Source organism: Emydura macquarii, unplaced genomic scaffold (genome assembly GCF_026122565.2).
Source record: "Emydura macquarii macquarii isolate MOO-44397 ecotype Brisbane River unplaced genomic scaffold, CSIRO-AGI_Emac_v2 contig_1045, whole genome shotgun sequence".
Lineage (NCBI taxonomy): Eukaryota > Metazoa > Chordata > Testudines > Chelidae > Emydura > Emydura macquarii.
The window spans coordinates 9,920,088-9,938,559 of record NW_027131182.1 but is presented as its reverse complement, the minus strand read 5'-3'; the positions used below and the strand labels follow the sequence as shown (position 1 = coordinate 9,938,559).

The following is an 18,472-nucleotide window of genomic DNA, read 5'->3' as shown; positions in this document are numbered from 1 at the left end:
GGATATTTTCAAAACAAAAATTTAACAGCACATAAAAGTTAGGGTTTAAACTATTCGTCAGTATCTCAAAGAGGATTAATACCATGCTCTATCCTTCGGCTTTAAAAGATTTTTATGGTTTGATGAATACTGTGAGATTTTTAAGTATTTTGTTTTTTAATATAAAAGTCGTACCATCATTTTCCAGAGCTACATGGCTTCTGTGTGCCCAAGAACATGCCTAAGCCAACAGAAAACAGGGTGTCACAGTTACTAGACATGCTCAGTAACTGTTTCTGAAACTGTATAGGAAGTTTTCATTGTAGGCAATCCAACTGGCAGGTGACACCCCAAGAGGAGAGATTCAATCAGAGTACAAGGCAGTGGAGGATGAGCTATAAATACAGGAGTTAAGGCAGTCCTGTGGACTCAGTGGCTGATAGAGGCAGAACCAGGAGGTCTGCTGGGGGCAGCGGCCTAGGTCGCAATACCTGTACTACTTTGGACACAGGTTACAGACTGTTGTTTCACCAGTCAGCTATGAACTAAGGGCTGGAATGTTACTAGCTGTGGAGGTCCCCAGTTTGTTTGTAGGCCGATAGGATTTTGAAGTGTTTTAAAGGACTGAGATCCTGCCATTCTTCTCAAGCTGACAAACACTATGTATTACGGTCACACTATAACGACTGAGAAATCATCTCTGAAAGATAAGAGGGGAGTGTATGTGTGTGAACACACACGCGTGTATTTTACCAGGGGAAATCGGCCCATCTGCCTCAGTTTATACTGGAAAAAAGCGGAAGAGTACTTTCGATTTTCTGCTTTTACACAAAAATACCAACTTGCACAATGGACATAACTAAAAACAATTCCTCTGCACCTCTTACTTCACAGAAAAACACTATGTATATGTTTCTCACAATTTGAGGAGTGGGGGACAAAAGGGAGCGCTTATATGTATGGATGGCAGGATTCTCATCTTTAGAATTACAGTAGTTTCTCCCAGTAGTTCAAGAGCGCTCACGTTTGCTGGCCTTCAGGGTATGTTGCCCAGCCTATCTGTTCACTCAGGATTTTGCCAAAAATGGGAGATGTGACACACAGGGTTGAGTTTTTTTAGTTTGTGGAGCATAGGTTGACATATTGCCAATTTCACTAATATGCATTTTTTTCATTACTTATGTGTAGCTATCTAGAGGTTACAATAAGCATCTTAACTGAAAAATAAAATCAGCATATTTCAAATGAGCTTATTTAACAGAGTGCTCTAAGAGAGGTAATCAAGAAAGAATTAAAACAAAACAGGAGATAAACTGCTGGCTTTAGAGCAGTCTTTGTGAAAGAAATAGTCAGAAAAAATGACCATTTCTTAAATTCTATACTATTTGATGCCTTTTATCAAGTGGGTACCCTAGTTTGATAGCACAAACCAAGTAACACTGTATATGTGTACTGATGTCTAGAATGTTCTGTGGCTGTATCTATGCTGAAGTCACTCTGGCTGGCACCTTCACTGTTAAGATTCTGTGTCAGCATTTCCATTATAAACTAAGGACCTTCTAAACTCTGTTTTAAAGAGAAATCACTCTGGGCTGAAACTCAACATACAAATTTTCCATGCAGGAGCAAATGCTTTATTATTGTTATAAAAAGTGATATTATTTCCAGCACTCCTATTCAAGTTTTTATTCTGGTTTCTTTAGAGATTAATGAGGAAAGTCTGGGCTTGCAGGAAAAACAACTTCCAAAAGAGACATCTATCAGAGTGTGGAACAGACTCCTAGACTTTCTGGAGTGGTGGGGATAAAGAGCAGACACAGTATTTCCAGTGCTTGAGTCTTTTTAAAAAACCTATCTGGTTGTTGATAAATGCAAGGAACGATGCTACCTGATTCTGCAAGACAGAAATCATCTGCAAGGTGCTATCTGCCCTCAACCTCTCATTGAATTCAGTGAAGTTGCCTCCCTCATGGCTCAGTGTGCCCCCCTTTCCCTTTCCCCGACATGTTCCAGACAGCCCTTTGCATCCAGAGGAATTTGTTGAGGGTCACACATTTGGCTTTCAAGTGACTTGCTCCTCTCCACATTGGAGAATCTCCATAGCCTCAAGAACATGCTGCTGGAAGAAAAGCAAGTAGGATACATTCTGTTGGCAATTTGACAATTCACTTTGTGCTGTTTGTGACAATCCAAGGCCTTAAAGACTGGAAAAGTTAATGTTTTTTAAAAGGAAGCAGCACAAATATTCAGCTCTGCTCACCCATAATCACTTTTAACTCCCATTTCATGGGCATCAGACAGGTGAATGCATCTGGATTTGGCTTTTTGTAATGCAAACCATCTCTATATATCCTTGTACAATAGGTAGGAGCAACAAACATACATACATACAAAAAGAAAGCTATCACCTCTGCCTTCTGTGCAATTTAAATGGAGTCAGGGTTGGTCCTAATTTATTTCCTTTCCACTCAAGGACAAGATGGGCGAATAAACAATTAATTCTCTGAAGCACATCAGAAGCACCATTTGTCTTTAAATCATTTTGTCTATTTGTTCTTCAAATTCCTTGATAGTGTGTATAGACCCTTTCCAGAAGCTGGAGGGGAAGTAGTTAATCCTCTGCCCAAACCAGAAAGACCACTGCTCCCTGTACTCAGATACCTTGAAACTAGGAGAGCTGGGCCAGCTGAAGACAATGAAACATGTTAGAAAAAGATAAGTACTATGGGGAACCTGGTGACTGACTATAGGATTCAACAAGAAGAGTAAAGTTAAAGGGAAAGTTGGATTTCCCATCTCAGTAAGTAAACTGGTAAGGTGAGCTTGCCTGAAACAAGTCACCTCTTTACAATGTTAAGCTGGGCTAAGGAAACCCTGATCATTTATATTTGGCCTTTAAAGATGCAGAACACTTATCTTGCAATGCTCTGCAATAAATCACACCAAGTTAGCATCTAAACCCTATCTTAGCATACAGACTCTCTTGGACTTGACATGGCCAGGGCAGAGCTCAAACGTTTTCATCCTGAGGGCCCCCCTTCACAAACATACTTTTAAAACTCCAGGGCCCTGCAAGGAGGCCTCGGGGCTCCTGGTTTCAAAAAGAGCAAACCAAGAATATGTTTGCCTGTTAATACTTCCTGCAGCTCTGATCCACCAGAATAGATATATTAGTCTCTCCTTCATATCAGGCAGATGACTACCAACACCATTTTCATTCCCTTCACTACCCTCTTCTCAACACATCAAAACAATTAAACGTGAATAATACAAGCCATAACACTAATATATGCGCAGACATTTGTTACCTACTTACTGATGGTTGGATGTCAGCACAGGTGGGTCCAAGCTATTGGAGGGAAATACCAGGTAAGGAATCCTCCTTCCTACAGTCTAATGAGATCTAATTTGCATACCCACCAATTTTTAGTAGAAGATTAGGGAAGAAACTGGCTGTTACATTAACCGGGTATATGGGACAGAGATTCATAGATTCCAAGGTCATTGTGATCATCTAGTCTGACCTCCTGTATAACACAGGTCACAGAGCTTCACCAAAATAATTCCTGGAGCATGCTTTTCAGAAAAAACATCCAATCATCATTTAAAAATCGCCAGTGATGGAGAATCCACCACAACCTTGGTAATTGTTCCAGTGGTGGAGTACCCTTACTGTTGAAAGCCTACATCTTATTTCCAGTTTGAATTTGTCTAGCTTCAACTTCCAGCCATACCTTTCTCTGCTAGACATTATTCAATATTTGTTCCCCATGTAGGTACTTATAAACTGTGATCAAGTCACGCCATATCCCACCCTTCGTTAAACTAAATAGATTAAGTTCCTTGAGTCTTTCAATATATGACATATTTTCTAATAATTTCATCATTCTTGTGGCTATTGCCTGAACTGCAAATTTATCAACATCCTTCTTGAACTGTAGAGACCAAAACTTGACAGTATTCCAGCAGCGGTTGCACAACTGCCAAATACAGAGGTAAAATAACCTCTCTACTCCTACTCAAGATTCTCATTTATGCATCCAAGGGATACATTAGCCCTTTTGGCCCAGACATCAGACTGGGAGCTCATGTTCAGCTGACTATCCATCACAACCCCCAAGTCTTTTTCGGAGTCACTGCTTCCTAGGATAGAGTCAGTCCCATATTGTAAGTATGACCTACTCTCTTAGTTCCTACACGTATACATTTATTTGTATTAAAACTTAAATTGTTTGCATGTGCCTAGTTTACCAAGTGATCCAGATTGCCCTGCATCAGTGATCTGTTCTTTTTTTGTTATTCAACACTTCGCCAATTTTTCTGTCATCGGCAAACTTATCAGTGATTATTTTATGTCTTCTGCCAGGTCAGTGATAAAGATGTTAAATAGCTCAGGGCCAAGAACCAATCCACTGAAACAACCACTCAATGATGATTCCCCATTTACAATTACATTGAGACCTATCAGTTAGTCAGCTTCTTAATCTCTTTAAAGTGTACCCACGTTAATTTTATGTCATTATATTTTTTTAATCTAAATGTTGTGCAATGTTAAATCAAAAGCCTTACAGAAATCTAAGTATATTACATGACATGAGAGATAAACTTGAGTGATATAAGCATTCTGCCATCAGAGAATCCTGAGCCTTTTCACCCTGATCTGAATCAGCTGCAGAACTTGCTTCATTTTCTGTTGTGCCTGAATAGAAGGCCTCAGATACTATTTACTGGAATTCTGCCTCCTTTAGGATCACTCTGTGGGTGAATCAGTTTCCAGCTAAGCCAGTGAACCCTGAGGTTGTACGTACGTATGTACGTGTGTGTGTATTGATCAACTGCTATTAACTGCTACCTATCTGATTTACATAGAGGAGGGACCAATCCACCTGTCTACACAGGTAACATTGAAGCCACAGAAGTACAATAATAAATCTTCCTTTCTGTTTAATTATGCTGCATTTTTTTTCCTTCCTGGTTGTGCCTCTCAAACTCAGCCACTTCCCTTATTTTGAAATGTTTTTCTTCTAGAGGGTGGAGAGGAGGGAGAAAGCATTTCAGCCCTCCATATCATAGACATTCTGCTTAACAGTAACCTTGGCCAGGTGAAAACACTCTAGCTCTCTACAGATCATGTGTGGAGTTATCACAGTAGAAGAGCCTTAAAGCATGGTGCTCCAAGAACACACAACTAACCAAATAGTTAACAAAACAAGCCCACCTTTGTAATGAGTACAATTGCTTATTTCCCTTTACATTTAGGACTACGTGTTAATTAACATAGAGTACACATCCCAGTCAAATCACACTTTTGACAAACGAGACTGAAGTGCTGCCATTTTCTTGGTGGCTTGGGTATAGAAACATAGGGGTATGCTTTGCAAGAGATTTGCAGTTTATTCTAGGATATAAACTCCCAGATCTCATTCCCAAGACCAACTGGGGTCAGAAACACTGCAGAGGTGGCATGTGGTAGAAGGCTCTTACACGGTTAAATACTGTGTGAAAACATATATTTGCTATAATAATTACAGCATACGGTGATATTGTCTTTACACGAACAATTAGCAGCAGTTAGATGCTACTACACTTCTATGATCTATGTTAGTGAAACATCAGCCACCAGTAAAATCAAGTTTCACTATCACCAGTGATAGTGGCTGCACATTCCTGAGGTGGTAGCATGGATAATAGAAAGTATAAATAAATGGCCTCCAGTGAGAGAAAGTGGTCAATGAAATCTTCTGGCTCTCCAAAAGGCTTAAAGAAATGGCAGTTTTCAACATTAAACTGTCAGAAGTGACTTTCCAGGGTATTCCTATTTACTCATTTTATATTTACTATTACTCATTTATTTATTATTTACTAAATTACTCAATATTTACTCAATTACTCATTTTATATTTACTCAATTACTCATTTTATATAAAAGTCTCAAGAGCACAAATATTTACCCTGTCTATATCGGCTTGATTTCAGAGAATCATAAAAATGCAGGGCTGGAAGGGACCTCAAGAGTTCATATAATCCATTTTCCCACACTGAGGCAGGATTAAGTAAACCTACGTCAGACCTGATAGGTGTTTGTCCAACCTTTTCTTAAAAACCTCCAGTGATGGGGATTCCACAGCCTGCTTAGGTAACCTGTTCCAGTGCTGAAAGATCCTCATAGTTAGAAAATTTTTCCTAATATACCCTGAATCTCCCTTCCTGCAGACTACCACTACTTCTTGTCCTATCCTTTGTGGACATGAGGAACAATTGATCACAATCCTGTTTATAATGACCTTTTATATATTTGAAGATGTATGTCCCACCCCTTCAGTCTTCTCTTCTCTAGACTAAACATACCCAGTTCTTTTAAGCTTTCCTCATAGGCTATGTTTCCCAAACCCCTTATTTCTGTTGCTCTCCACTGAACTCTATTCAATTTATTCAAGTCTTTCTTGAACTGTGGGGACCAAAACTGCTCCAGCTGAGGCTTCACCAGTGCCGAATAGAGTGGAACAATTACATCCTATGTCTTATACATGACACTCCTGTTAATACACCTCAGTATGACATTTGCCTTTTTTGCAATTGCATCACTTTGTTGACTCATTCAATTTGTGATCCACTCAAACCCCCAGATCCTTTTCAGCAGTACTACCACTTAGCCATATATTCCCCTTTTTGTAGTTGTGCTTTTGATTTCTCCCTCTTAAGTGAAGTACTTCACAGTTGTCTTTATTGAAGTTTATCTTGTTGATTTCAGACCAATTCTCCAATTTCTCAATTTCATTTTGAATTTTAATCCTGTCCTCTGAAGTGCTTGAAAACCCTCCCAGCTTGGTGCCATCCACAAATTTTATAAGCCCACTCTCCACTCCATTATGCAAGCCGTTAATGAAAATATCGACCCAGGACAGACCACTGAGTGATCTCACTAGTTATGAGCTCATAGTTTGAGAACAACCACTTACTCACTCACCTTATAGTAATTTTATTTAGACCACATTTCTTTAGTTTGCTTATGAGAATGTCATGTGGGACCATATCAAAAGCTTTCCTAAAGTCCAGATATAACACATCTACTTCTCCCCTATCCCTCCCACCACATACACTAGCACATGCACACCAAGCTGGTTGCTCTGTCAAAGATTAGCCAATTAGCTATTAAAGGAAAAATAAGACATTTGAAACAGGTATTACTTTAAAAACATAAAATGTTAAATAGTAATTAGAAAATCCTAATATACAGAAATTACAGTCAAGTATCAAGCACATTTTCATATAAATTGCAGAAAGTATAGTCCAGCTGTCTTTTAAAATGTATACCAGTTTACAATGTTTTATTTTTTCATATATGCCATCAAGAAAGCCATCAAGGAGGAAGTGAGATTGTATATTTGCACCTATTACTTTCAACTCAATCCTGCCTTCTCTGAAGTTAATGTGGTGTTTACCACTGATTTCAATGGGAACAGGATAGTATCGTGCAAATATGTGGCAACATATCTTTGGTTGTACAGTATAGATGTAGCTGTATAAACATAATCAGAAAAAGATTCTGGTTCTATCAAAAACTTATAGAAATTTATTTTTAAAAGCAAGCAATCATAAAAAATCCAGTTAAAAAACCACCTTAAGAGTAGTTCCAAGCTCAGAATTTTCCCTCTGCAAAATGTAGAGAATTTTCAGTGGGATTTAGTGATTACTCTAATAGTTGGATTGGATTTGACTTGACAGATATTCCTGAGGAAGGAAGAAAAAGAATGAAAGTGCAGCTGCGACAATTGCAGAACTGCATTCCAAAACTCAGGATGTGTTAGGTCTTCCTTTTCAGTAATTATAATACAATCCTGCAACATTTCTTTATCTCAAGATACTTTGCATTTTTGGTCATAACAACAACAGCAAATGCCAACTGGAATACTCAGATATTCTCCAACACCAGTTGTCTCCGACTTGGGATTTTTTAGGTTCAATTATCACAATATTTCTAGCACATGTACGCATAAACCCAATTGTACAAACACAAACATAACAATATGCAGCATAACTATTGTTTTAAATATGCAGACACACAGCAGAAATATTTTATGCTGCATATAAAATATCAGAACAAAAAGAATCTAATGAGACTTCCAAATAAAGTTTTTTTAAGTGGGTCACATGTTTTATTTTATTTAATATTTCATGATAACTCATAATGAAATACATCCTGCTTGCCCGAAAACACTTCTGATTAAAACAGAAGATATTTGAAAGGTCATAAACACTTGGTAGCAGTAGGACTGCAGACGCCCGCATGAATGTTTTCACTCAAGATAAATAAGGTTATAGCAGCTGCTGTCTACAGTCCAGGCCCCATGCCCTAGATCAATCAAATACACACAAACTATCTTAACTGGAAGAGTCTAAAAATTATTTTACCCTAAGAACTTTAATATGAAAAACTTTACTCCCCAGTTTAATAAAACAATCCTTTGTGCACACAATTTCCCATCATCATGTGACTATCAAAACAACTTGTAAAGGATGAATTAAAAATGACACCCCACTGAAAAACATTGTGTCCATAGACTAAATAAAGAAAACCTTTCATCCTTTAATTGTTTTCACTGTCCAGCTTTCCTAAGGCAATGTGCCTAGTAAACTGCCTCCACCCAGAAAATTACTGGGCTCACTAGAAATAATGTAAAGAAAATACAATATAGTTTTAAAAAGTCTTAAGCACTTAATTGAGGAAACCTATTTGTAACAAAGAATTTAAATCTTGTTTAAATTGAGTGCCTCTACAACTGTCAAGCTACATGACTCACTGGCTAACTTTATGTGGGGCTAAAATTGACTGCCATGGGGGCGCTCAGTAACATGTAGCATAACTGGTTTAGAAAATCTAGACATTTATATTTTGGGGTATACATTTACTGTTATAATAAAGGCCAAGTTCAGGAGAGATTTCAGGGATTCTATTCTCCAGTCTAACAGAGGTGGGAATGTTGCAGGGACAATGAAGTGGAGATGAACAACGTTTTGGGGAGTTGCAATAACCAGATTGTGTCTAAATCTTCCCCCAGTGTCTGATCTATGGAAACATTTATAAAATGTTTACAGTGCTGGAAATGAATTAGGGATAATAAGTGGAAAATATCAGTTTAGACTTCTGACTTGGGTGATGTAGAGTAATGGTTTAAGATAAAGAGCTGTATGCACCCCACCAGATGCTAGAATCTAAAGAATGGTATCAATTGTACAGGTAGTGTAGAAGAGATGGGCCTGAACCAAAACCCTGGATGTGAACAATTCCAAACTTTGGAAAAGTAAAAACTGGAGTCAAACTTAACAGCTGGCCCTTTTCCCCCAAAATCCTGGATTCAAACACCCTCAAATCGTTAGGGAAATCTGTATCCAGATAAGAAGTTTACAGTTTGGGCATAACTCTAAAATAAACAAGATCAAAAACTTCTGAAATAAAAAGGAAATCTACAAAATGTTTGTGTGAAATGAAATAGCAAAATTTTTAACATATTGTTGAGTGTGAAAGTGAAATTTAAACAAAAGAAAGACTCTAGAGATGTTTTCAGAAAGGAATACTCTTAATGCAAAATATTAACAGGCTAACAGCAAACACTAAGAAAGAGTGTGATATGGTATATAGCCAGAAGAGAAGAATTTTTCCTCCGAAGACTGTGAGGGCTAATTATTCATATTCTTGTCTTAAAAATGTATACGGACGTGCTAAAAAGAAAGTTATCTTGGAATAACTTTCATACTGTTCGATTTTGCTATGAAACCTGCAGAGTCATCATACTGTCTTGCTGCATTTAGCAGCTGTCTTTCTGTACTACATTTCACTGAAAGAGAGCACAAGAGAATGAGAACACACACAAGCAATAAAAGCCAAAAGCTGATCTTGTGAGTCTGTTTTCACAGCTGGAGATAGGGTACTTACTATTCTATATACAGCATCATTGAGCTTAGAAACTTAAGTGGGCAGTGTTAAATTGCACTGCAAAGCAATTCAAGTAAATGATTCTCCATACTCCCTTAAGTTTTACCCACGCATGAGCCTATAAAGTATGTTTACATTTTTTTTTTTAAATTATAGAACTTAATATCTCTCTTATTACGTGAGAAATAAGCATTAGAAGATTTTATATAATCTTTCATACCAAAGCTATAATATAAGATATTGTAATAAATTATGCCTAAATTGCATTTATAGTAGTTCAAATCACATTTGATATGACACTGAACGGACCATGTGAAGAGATTATGAACTAAAGAAGGTCAAAAACAAGATAATTCTTTGAAATAAAATAATTCTGACCGCTTGGTACTTGGAAAGCAAAATTGGTTTCTTTACTGATATCTGCCTCCACAAAGTCTTGAGCTGCTAGTATATTTCAATTTTGTTTTTACATATATTTTAAGATATAGAAAGCAATGAAACTTTTTTCAAAAATGTAATTATTTATGCAGCAAGGGCTTAGCAAACTGATAAAGAAATAAAAACAAATAGTGACACTTGGGCTTTCCAATTTTATAAAACTCTTCAGTTGACATAACACAGATTAAGCAACATGTAAGACACTAGGACTCCAACAAAACATTGCACTGTATGTAATCATAAATGGAAGCAAAGCCATTTTTGATTTAGAGTTAGGGATGTTAGATCTTTCTAGTACTGAGTGAACTTCTTTAGTTACCTAAAATTCAGAAGCTCGTCTATGTTACCGTTTAACATTTTGCTAGAACACAAGGGAAACATTTCAGCAGATTACTTACTGTGACGCTGGCTGCTGTAGGCCTAAGGGTATCAGGGCTCTCTTCATTAGGAATTTGATTTTGTTCTTCAGAACCACGAGTCACAAGAATTCTGAAGTGTTGCTGCCTTGTGTTTTGATCTGGTCTGATTTTAAACAAGCATCCCTGCCCTTGAGGAATCCTCTCTACCGAATTGCTTCTAGATATTTCTGACCCATTTCTGCTATTTCCATGCAGTTCTGAATTCGCTCTGTCTTCTACAGGGCTAATTCGTTCTGGTCGTGGCTGGACGGGATAGGAAGTACTCCTTTCCAGCCGTATCCGAGGATACCTGACCAATCTGTTCCCTTTTGTTCCAGTAAAACTAAAATTATAGTCACTCCCTGTATCTGTACCACTTGCCTGTGGTTGCTGCAACTGGAAAACAAACAACTTTTTCCCTGAATTTGTGGACATATCTGGCAGATGCTGTAAAGACCAGCGCCTGGGTTCAGAAGCATTATTCTGAGCCTCAGAACCAAAGGGCAATAGCGTAACCTGAGGCATATCTGCGCTTGAAGCGCGATGCTGTATTCTTACACCACTTATGTTTAATCCTGAAGCCACTTCATTTCCTTCATCTTCTTGGGCAGAAGTTGCAACATCATCATTCTGGTTATTGGAAGGAATTGTACAAAATATTCTGTGATTACAGGAAACAGTTCCATTAAGCTGCTGCTCAATCTCTTCAGGTATCCTTGCTGGAGAATTCTCTGGACTTACTTGTGGACTGCTTGGAGAAGAAGAATGGCTGTCAACTGGGCATGTGTAATGCTCCCTGAAGTCTGAGAACTTACAGGGAAGAGTCTCCTCAGGAGACTCTGGGGCTGCACACTCATCAGCATAGCCGTTCGCAGCTTTGCGCTGAAGAGAGATCTGCATAGATGAGCTCCTTGTTGGACGCACATCGATACTGTTCAGCAGCTGAGGAATAAACATGGATGTGCTTCTTTTTAAGGAGCCCACTTCTTGCAAATCACCGCCACCATAATCCGCTCCATGTCGGGAGAAAGGATGAGGACTGTTTCTTCTTGGCAAAGTGTGGAATGCCATGAAAAAGTCATCTTCTCTCTCGCGATCCAGGATCTCAGATTCAGGAGCTGTGTTGCTTCGTCCAGAGCCAAAATGAAACCGCAGCCGATGGGCCATGGTTTAACAGAGAGAAGAAAGGGAGAGGGAGAACAGTAACAATTCAGGCACTGCCAGAAGTTAAAAAACAAAGACAAACTCCAAGAAAAAGTGTCCCATCTGCCAAACAGTTAGCACTGCAGCACTGATAGCGCCAGATAGCAGAAATAGCCCAAGTGGCAAGCAGCATTCCAGGCATGATTGGATAAGAGCAATCAGGGCTCCTACACACTGTGACATAGGGTAGGATGGTTGGAGTCACATGACCTAGTTCCCCCTCTCCACTGCAAGTTAGTGGTGTGGGTTTTTTTTTTTTGTTTGTTTTTTTTTTTTTTTAATACCAGCAAGAGCCTGAAACAGCACCTTCACAGCTGCTCCTTTTCCATCAGAAAGGAGCTGCCCCCGCAGGAGAGCTCTCACAGCTGACTAAGGCAGCAAGCACACTCGGCACTGCTATAAATCTAAGCCACATCATATTCACAGGGCACTTTTGTACAAAAACATTAACTGCAACAAAAGCACTTTAAGCGTTAAAAGTTCAAGTCAACTTCACAATGCAGACTGCAAACAAAGCTGGTTCAAGTAGATAAATTCAGGCTTCATCTGTTTTGGTGTTACAACATTAGGCTACTATGGTAGAACATAAAATAAATATTAGTCCATGCTTATGCGCTGGGATTTTTTTTTCTGTTCTTTAAAAGATTAAGTAACAAACTATTCACTCTGGAAAAACCCACAACTTGCACATTACCACTGTAAACACAATATAACCTACTCATACTACACACAGATACTTTTCTTCCCTTAGAAATTGCAACAAAAAAAACCTTACATATGACAAAGATTTCTCACACAATGAAAGCAGCAGAAATGAACAAGATGGCAGGAGACTGTTTCTTTTTCAGTTTTACCAGGCAGCAAAGGCGAGCGAAAACTGAAGAAGGGTGTGCATGTAGTTTTGTAATGACATAAACGGCGTACAGAAACGCTGCCCAACACTGGCAGCCTTCCAGTGAGCAAGTTAACAATATTACCACCAGTTCAATTGCCAGCATGGAGTATAGTTATGCTTTCTGAGAGCCAAAAGATCTCAAAAGAAGAACAAAACATATGGGATACAACCAAAAATTAAAATAAACATCCCAATTCAGTCCTGCCACAATGCAGAATCTCAGTCTTTAAAAAGGGGCCATATCTGAGGTGCATTAGAGTTTTAGAATATTTTTGCATGAATCAGAAACAACATCTGTTTAAACAAAAAAGTTTGTCTACAAAAAGGGAGACAAACTAAATTACCTCAATTCAACAACTTGCAAAGAATTAGTTGGTTTTTTTTTCAATAGCTTTGCACTTGTAAATGTAGGGTCAATACTACATCTAGACATTTAAACCACTGTTTTACAACAGCTTGTTTTCAAATACAGAAAATGACCAAGTACAAGAGAAACTGAAGCTGGTTTAAACGATGAAACTGCCAAGGGCCAGTACAATCCCCTATTGTTTTAACTGGACTACGAGCCAACAACGAGAAAAGCATGGGTATTTGCTACATAGTAACAGCACTGTAAGATTGCCTTGTGCAAGCACAAGTGTTAGTATTATTTTAATGCACTTTTCAGATAGCATGTTTCTGTGCTATTTGAGTAAACAAGTCTCTCGTTTCTGCTAAAGACTAAACTTGCAGCCACAGTCTCTGGTGTGGCAAGGGCGGGGGTGTGGGAACCTACTGCAATCTCAAAACAACTCTCTGGTGGTTTAAGGACAAGATGAACAAGACAATTATTCCTGGAGCAAATCTTACAAATTTAAGCTTTAAAATATGGTATTTATTCCCAGCGTAAATTGCAACAGGACACAGACAAACATAGTAAACTGTTTTGGCTCCTAAAAACATACTCAAGCTACAGAAATTAGTCTTAGAATATTCAGTTCAATGCTCCCTCGTTCTAGAAACATAACCTGGAACCCTAATATATATATATATATTTAGCCCTAAGTATTCTTTTTTAATACACACATTGGCTCAAAATAAAAGGGTGCAAAATTACCACACACTAGTATGAGATATCAGGGAAATTGCCCTCGCTCAGCTGTCACTGTGCGGTAACAGATGAAAAATGTCTTTTTAACGACCACCACTATACTGTCATATACTGGTTTGACAGTGCACACCACTACCCTCTGCTGGTTGGCATTAAACTTGTTCAGGTTTTTTTTTTTTTTTTTTTTTTTTAATAAATATTATCCCACTTTAACGGCGGGCCTGCAAAGAGGATAAGCAGCCTAAAACTAGCAAGCGTTAATTAAGATTCTCCACTAATTCAAATGGTAGAGGCCTGTGTTTGTGAAACAGATAATTCCAATTTCAACCCCCATTAAATGCCTATAAGCACACTGATCATCACAAAACCTTCATATATGGGGCCTTGTATTTCTCAAAATACTTCTTCACAACACTAAATGAGTGGCCCTCTATTTTTTCCCCCTGAAAAAGGTTACCTACAAAGAGTTTATATCTTTTCCTTACATTACATTAATATTTGGTTTGATGGAGCTAGAAGAAATAAAAACTTACCCTTTTAATCAGTGATGTTTGTTTTTATTAATTAACAAAAGGATATACAAACTACGCAAGATATATCTGGCAATATAGTAAGCAAGTTTGGTAGAAACGTACTGTATTTATCTAATCTGAAAGAACTGAATATCTTGTGCTGTAACACCACATCCTCTGTGATAAAAGCATTAATATACTGTTAGTGGGTCACACATTATGCTATTTCACTAATACCGCTTTTAAAAAAATTTCTCAAAGTATATTTATAAATTGTGATTATACTGATGTCTTTTACATGAACTGTACCCAAAAATCAGACCTTAGACATCTATTTAACCTTATCAAAAATGTCAAACAAAGAAGATTGAAAAAAGCCAGTAATTGCATTACGCCTTTCTTAAAATGTCCCCATTGCATTAGACTACTTTGGTTCAAGGTAAGTGTTATGAATGTTCAGCCTGTAAAACAGCCGAGTTTCCTGCTTTATATACCTCACTTTACCTTCTTTAACGTACATATTTACACAACTGAGACAAAAATAAACTTTATTTAAGGTATGGCAGATTTCCAGAAACTAAGATTCAGGAGCTATGTTACTTCCATGTTTCGTTGTGTGACTTGTAAAACACACAAAGGGGAATACAGGTAGTACACTCACCAATCTGTTTTCATCAAACACTTCAAACAGGAGTCTATGATTAGTTGGGTTTACCTATAAAAATACAAACAGTTTTACTTCATGTTCATTATATTTACATCATAAACCATTCACAGGTACAGTAGTTTGCTAAATGACTAATCCAAGGCAAGAGGAACAGGGCTAACAGGCACTATATATATCTCTACACTTAGTGTGTAAATACATATTTAAGTCCTAAATGTACATCCAGAAATGTTTGACTTTTCAATATTATGTTTTTACTTACAGTTATTAATAGAGCACATAGTATACTACATCCCTGTTCTTTCAGAAAGCTCCAAAAAGGCAGAGATATTTTATGTAGGTCACATACCAAAGAAGCCAACCTGCCAGAAGTAGAATCTGTGGCTGGTGGCCCATGGAAGTCCCAGATGGTCAGACTGCTGGGATTATAGGGTCTTTCTTGGGAATGCAACTTCAAAGCTCAGGCGTGATGCAGGAAATAGAATTTTAACAGGGTAGTCCCCTTTGTTATGGATTCTAAACATGCCATTCAGAATTATGCAGCATCTCTATTTTTCACCTTTTGCCCCTATTCAATCAGTTGCTCTGCCTAGCCCATTTTACCACATATGCCACTTCAGAAACACTGTTGAGGAGGTGAGAAGGCATACCCTGTGCAAACTTCTCTAACACTAACAGAGAAATGAGTACACCTCCAGGATAGCTTCTATTGACAGAGGTTGAACTACATAGATCCGCCCCCAAAACGACGAATGTTACGGGTGACAACGAGGCCACTGATGAATAAGGACAAGTTTCTACGGTAGTTAATCCAGGTTAGTGCACTTTTCAGGAAAGTGTTTGTAGAAGAGGTGGCTAAGCCCAGTCCTCTATTTGAGACAACATACAGAAGCTATTCCATAATAGGTAGACACTTGTGGGTTTGTAGACCGGGGAAATCCTAAATTGAACAAGTGCACGGAGTTGTGATCCATCAAATAGGGGAGTGCAAAAGTACTAGTATGTGTATTTTCTGTGTAGGATTTTCATGAGTTTTCATAGTGTCGCAAGGATCCATTTACATGCCTTAAGTAGCAAGTGTTCTGGTGGTTTGATTGTATTTTCATTTTCCAGGAGGAAGTATAAAGTGACCATGAGAAACATTAGTAAAAACATCAATACAAATATACATAGTATTATATTTGTGCATTCTGGATTTGCTGAAAACCAATCTTCCCACCAGAGGAGAAGCACTCGATTGCATGAATTCTGTGCCTTCCAAGTTGCTCTGCCACTCAGCACCGTGTAAAAGGACAATATGTATAAAAATGGACTGCTTTCCCTGCCCAGTGTGGAATCAAATTTGAGTTAGTGCTGAATAATGTCTGAAAGAGCTTAGAGCCCAGAGAACATCTTTTTCATAAGAACTTAAGAACAACCATATTGGGTCAGACCAATGGTCCATCTATCCTGTCTTCCGACAGAAGCCAATGCTAGGTGCTTCAGAGAGAATAACTAGAACAAGTAATCATCAAGTGATCCATCCCATTGGCCATTCCCAGCCTTTGGCAAACAACAATCTATTTTGGCTAAAAGCCATTGATAGACCTGTCCTCCATGAACTTACCTAGATCATTTTTGAACCCTGTTATAATCTTGGCCTTCACAACATGTTTTCTGAGGATAATGTGTGCTACAGAAAGGCTGAAATTTATACACAGCCATTGCATGATTAAGAATAAAGCATGCTAGGTGTTTACGAACATCAATGAGATGGAACTGCTATAGCTGAATGAAGGTTATCTAAGGCTTTGTCTTTGCTGACACAAAGTTGTTGTGGTGTTTTTGATTTCTGTTGTTTTATTGGCAGCGAGTTAACTAACACACGATAGTTATCTCACTGTAAAACCCGAAGTGTAGAAAAGGCACTTATAGTGTTTACAATGAGGCAAATTAGGCGAGGTCAACACTATCCTCCTCCTCAACACCCTGTAATTGGCCTCGCCTAGTTTCCCTTGTGTTGAAAACAACAATGCTGTGTTCCAAGGGACTGCAGTAAATACACAGTGGAGACAAGACACCACAAGGTAAACTAGATGAGGTCGGTCACAGCGCTCTGAAGGGGAGAAATGGTGTTGACCTTACCTAGTTTACCTTGTGGTACAAACTACCTTTATTGTCAGTGAAGATAGAGCCAAAGATTGCTTCTTCCCCTCCAGCACATCACTACAGGGACAAAGTTAAAGTTGTTTAGGTGCCTTGGTGCATTTCCATAGTATAAGATTTTGGATTATTTTTAAGTTTATTCTTAACACTGCATTTCCTGGGCTTTTAATGCTTTGGGGGTTTTTTTGGTAACTGGAACCATTTGGTAAGTTACTGATGTGTACTCAAAATTATGTTTAGCAAAGTATGTTAGCTGGAAATAAGTACTAATGATGCAATTGGTAACGCCTAGTTCTGACAATGGATAAACATTTTGATTTGCTGCTTGTTCCTAAGTGTTTTTAAAAAATGACAGTGTTCTGGTTTAGATGTTAGTAGTTTGTGGGATTCTCCATTAAATGCAACAAGAAATGTCAAACTTAATATGCGAAAGTGTAACATGACCAGATGAACGTTCTACCAATGAGAAGCTTGCATACATCAAATCTTCTTGTGACTGAAATGGAAAAAGATGAGGCTAATCATACTGAGTATTAATGCCAAGACAATTCCTAGAGATTCTGCATTACTCAAAGAAACAGATTTAAGTGCCTTGTGTAGTAGATTACAGGAATCAAAATAGCTAATTCTGGAAAGATTATTTTAGAGATAAAAATCTATTAAATTACACCGTGTAAAAAGTTATTTTAATGGAATTGCCATTTTAAAGCATTTATAATCTCTCCAAATTATATATTGACAAATATTCTGTTGTAACTGTTGTAAATTACCAAATTTGCATAATGGTCAATAGCTAAAATGCATTTTGATAGGATATTACCTTTGTAATAATCCACAATGCCCAGACCTGTTTGCAAACAGCTGTTCTGAAGATTAAATTTAAACTGTTGAAATTTTACCTAATCTACCCTACAACTGGACAGGAGCTAAGTAATTCCTCCTTGAAAGATCAGCAGTGTTTTTCACCCAGGAATTTATATTCCATAAATACGTTAAATTTAATTTGGGGTTATTATATTTGTTATTTTAAGTCTATTGTTTCACACTTTGCAAATATTTAACAGCACTAGATTTTAAGTGCACTCTACTAACATTTTTGGACACAAGTTAAAAAAGTTACAAGAGAAAAATAAATTTTATATTTTCTTTGCCTTTATGCTACTTGCCAGAAATTAGTCTTTCAATCCTCCTTCTCTAGGTTTGTAATTCAC

At 37.8% G+C, this 18,472-nt stretch overlaps 1 protein-coding gene across 9 annotated transcripts in view; it reads right to left on the bottom strand.

The window, feature by feature from the left end:
• NEDD4L (NEDD4 like E3 ubiquitin protein ligase) overlaps positions 1-18,472 on the bottom strand; it is a 328,902-nt gene that overhangs the window by 159,386 nt on the left and 151,044 nt on the right. For 4 of the 9 annotated variants that reach the window (XM_067545456.1, XM_067545457.1, XM_067545460.1 and 1 more), the window contains one exon: positions 15,111-15,164. In XM_067545456.1, the coding sequence (XP_067401557.1) occupies positions 15,111-15,164 (54 nt within the window). Of the gene's footprint in view, positions 1-10,749; positions 12,742-15,110; positions 15,165-18,472 lie in introns of those variants that run through there. The other 5 variants (XM_067545453.1, XM_067545455.1, XM_067545461.1 and 2 more) reach the window with 4 other exon arrangements.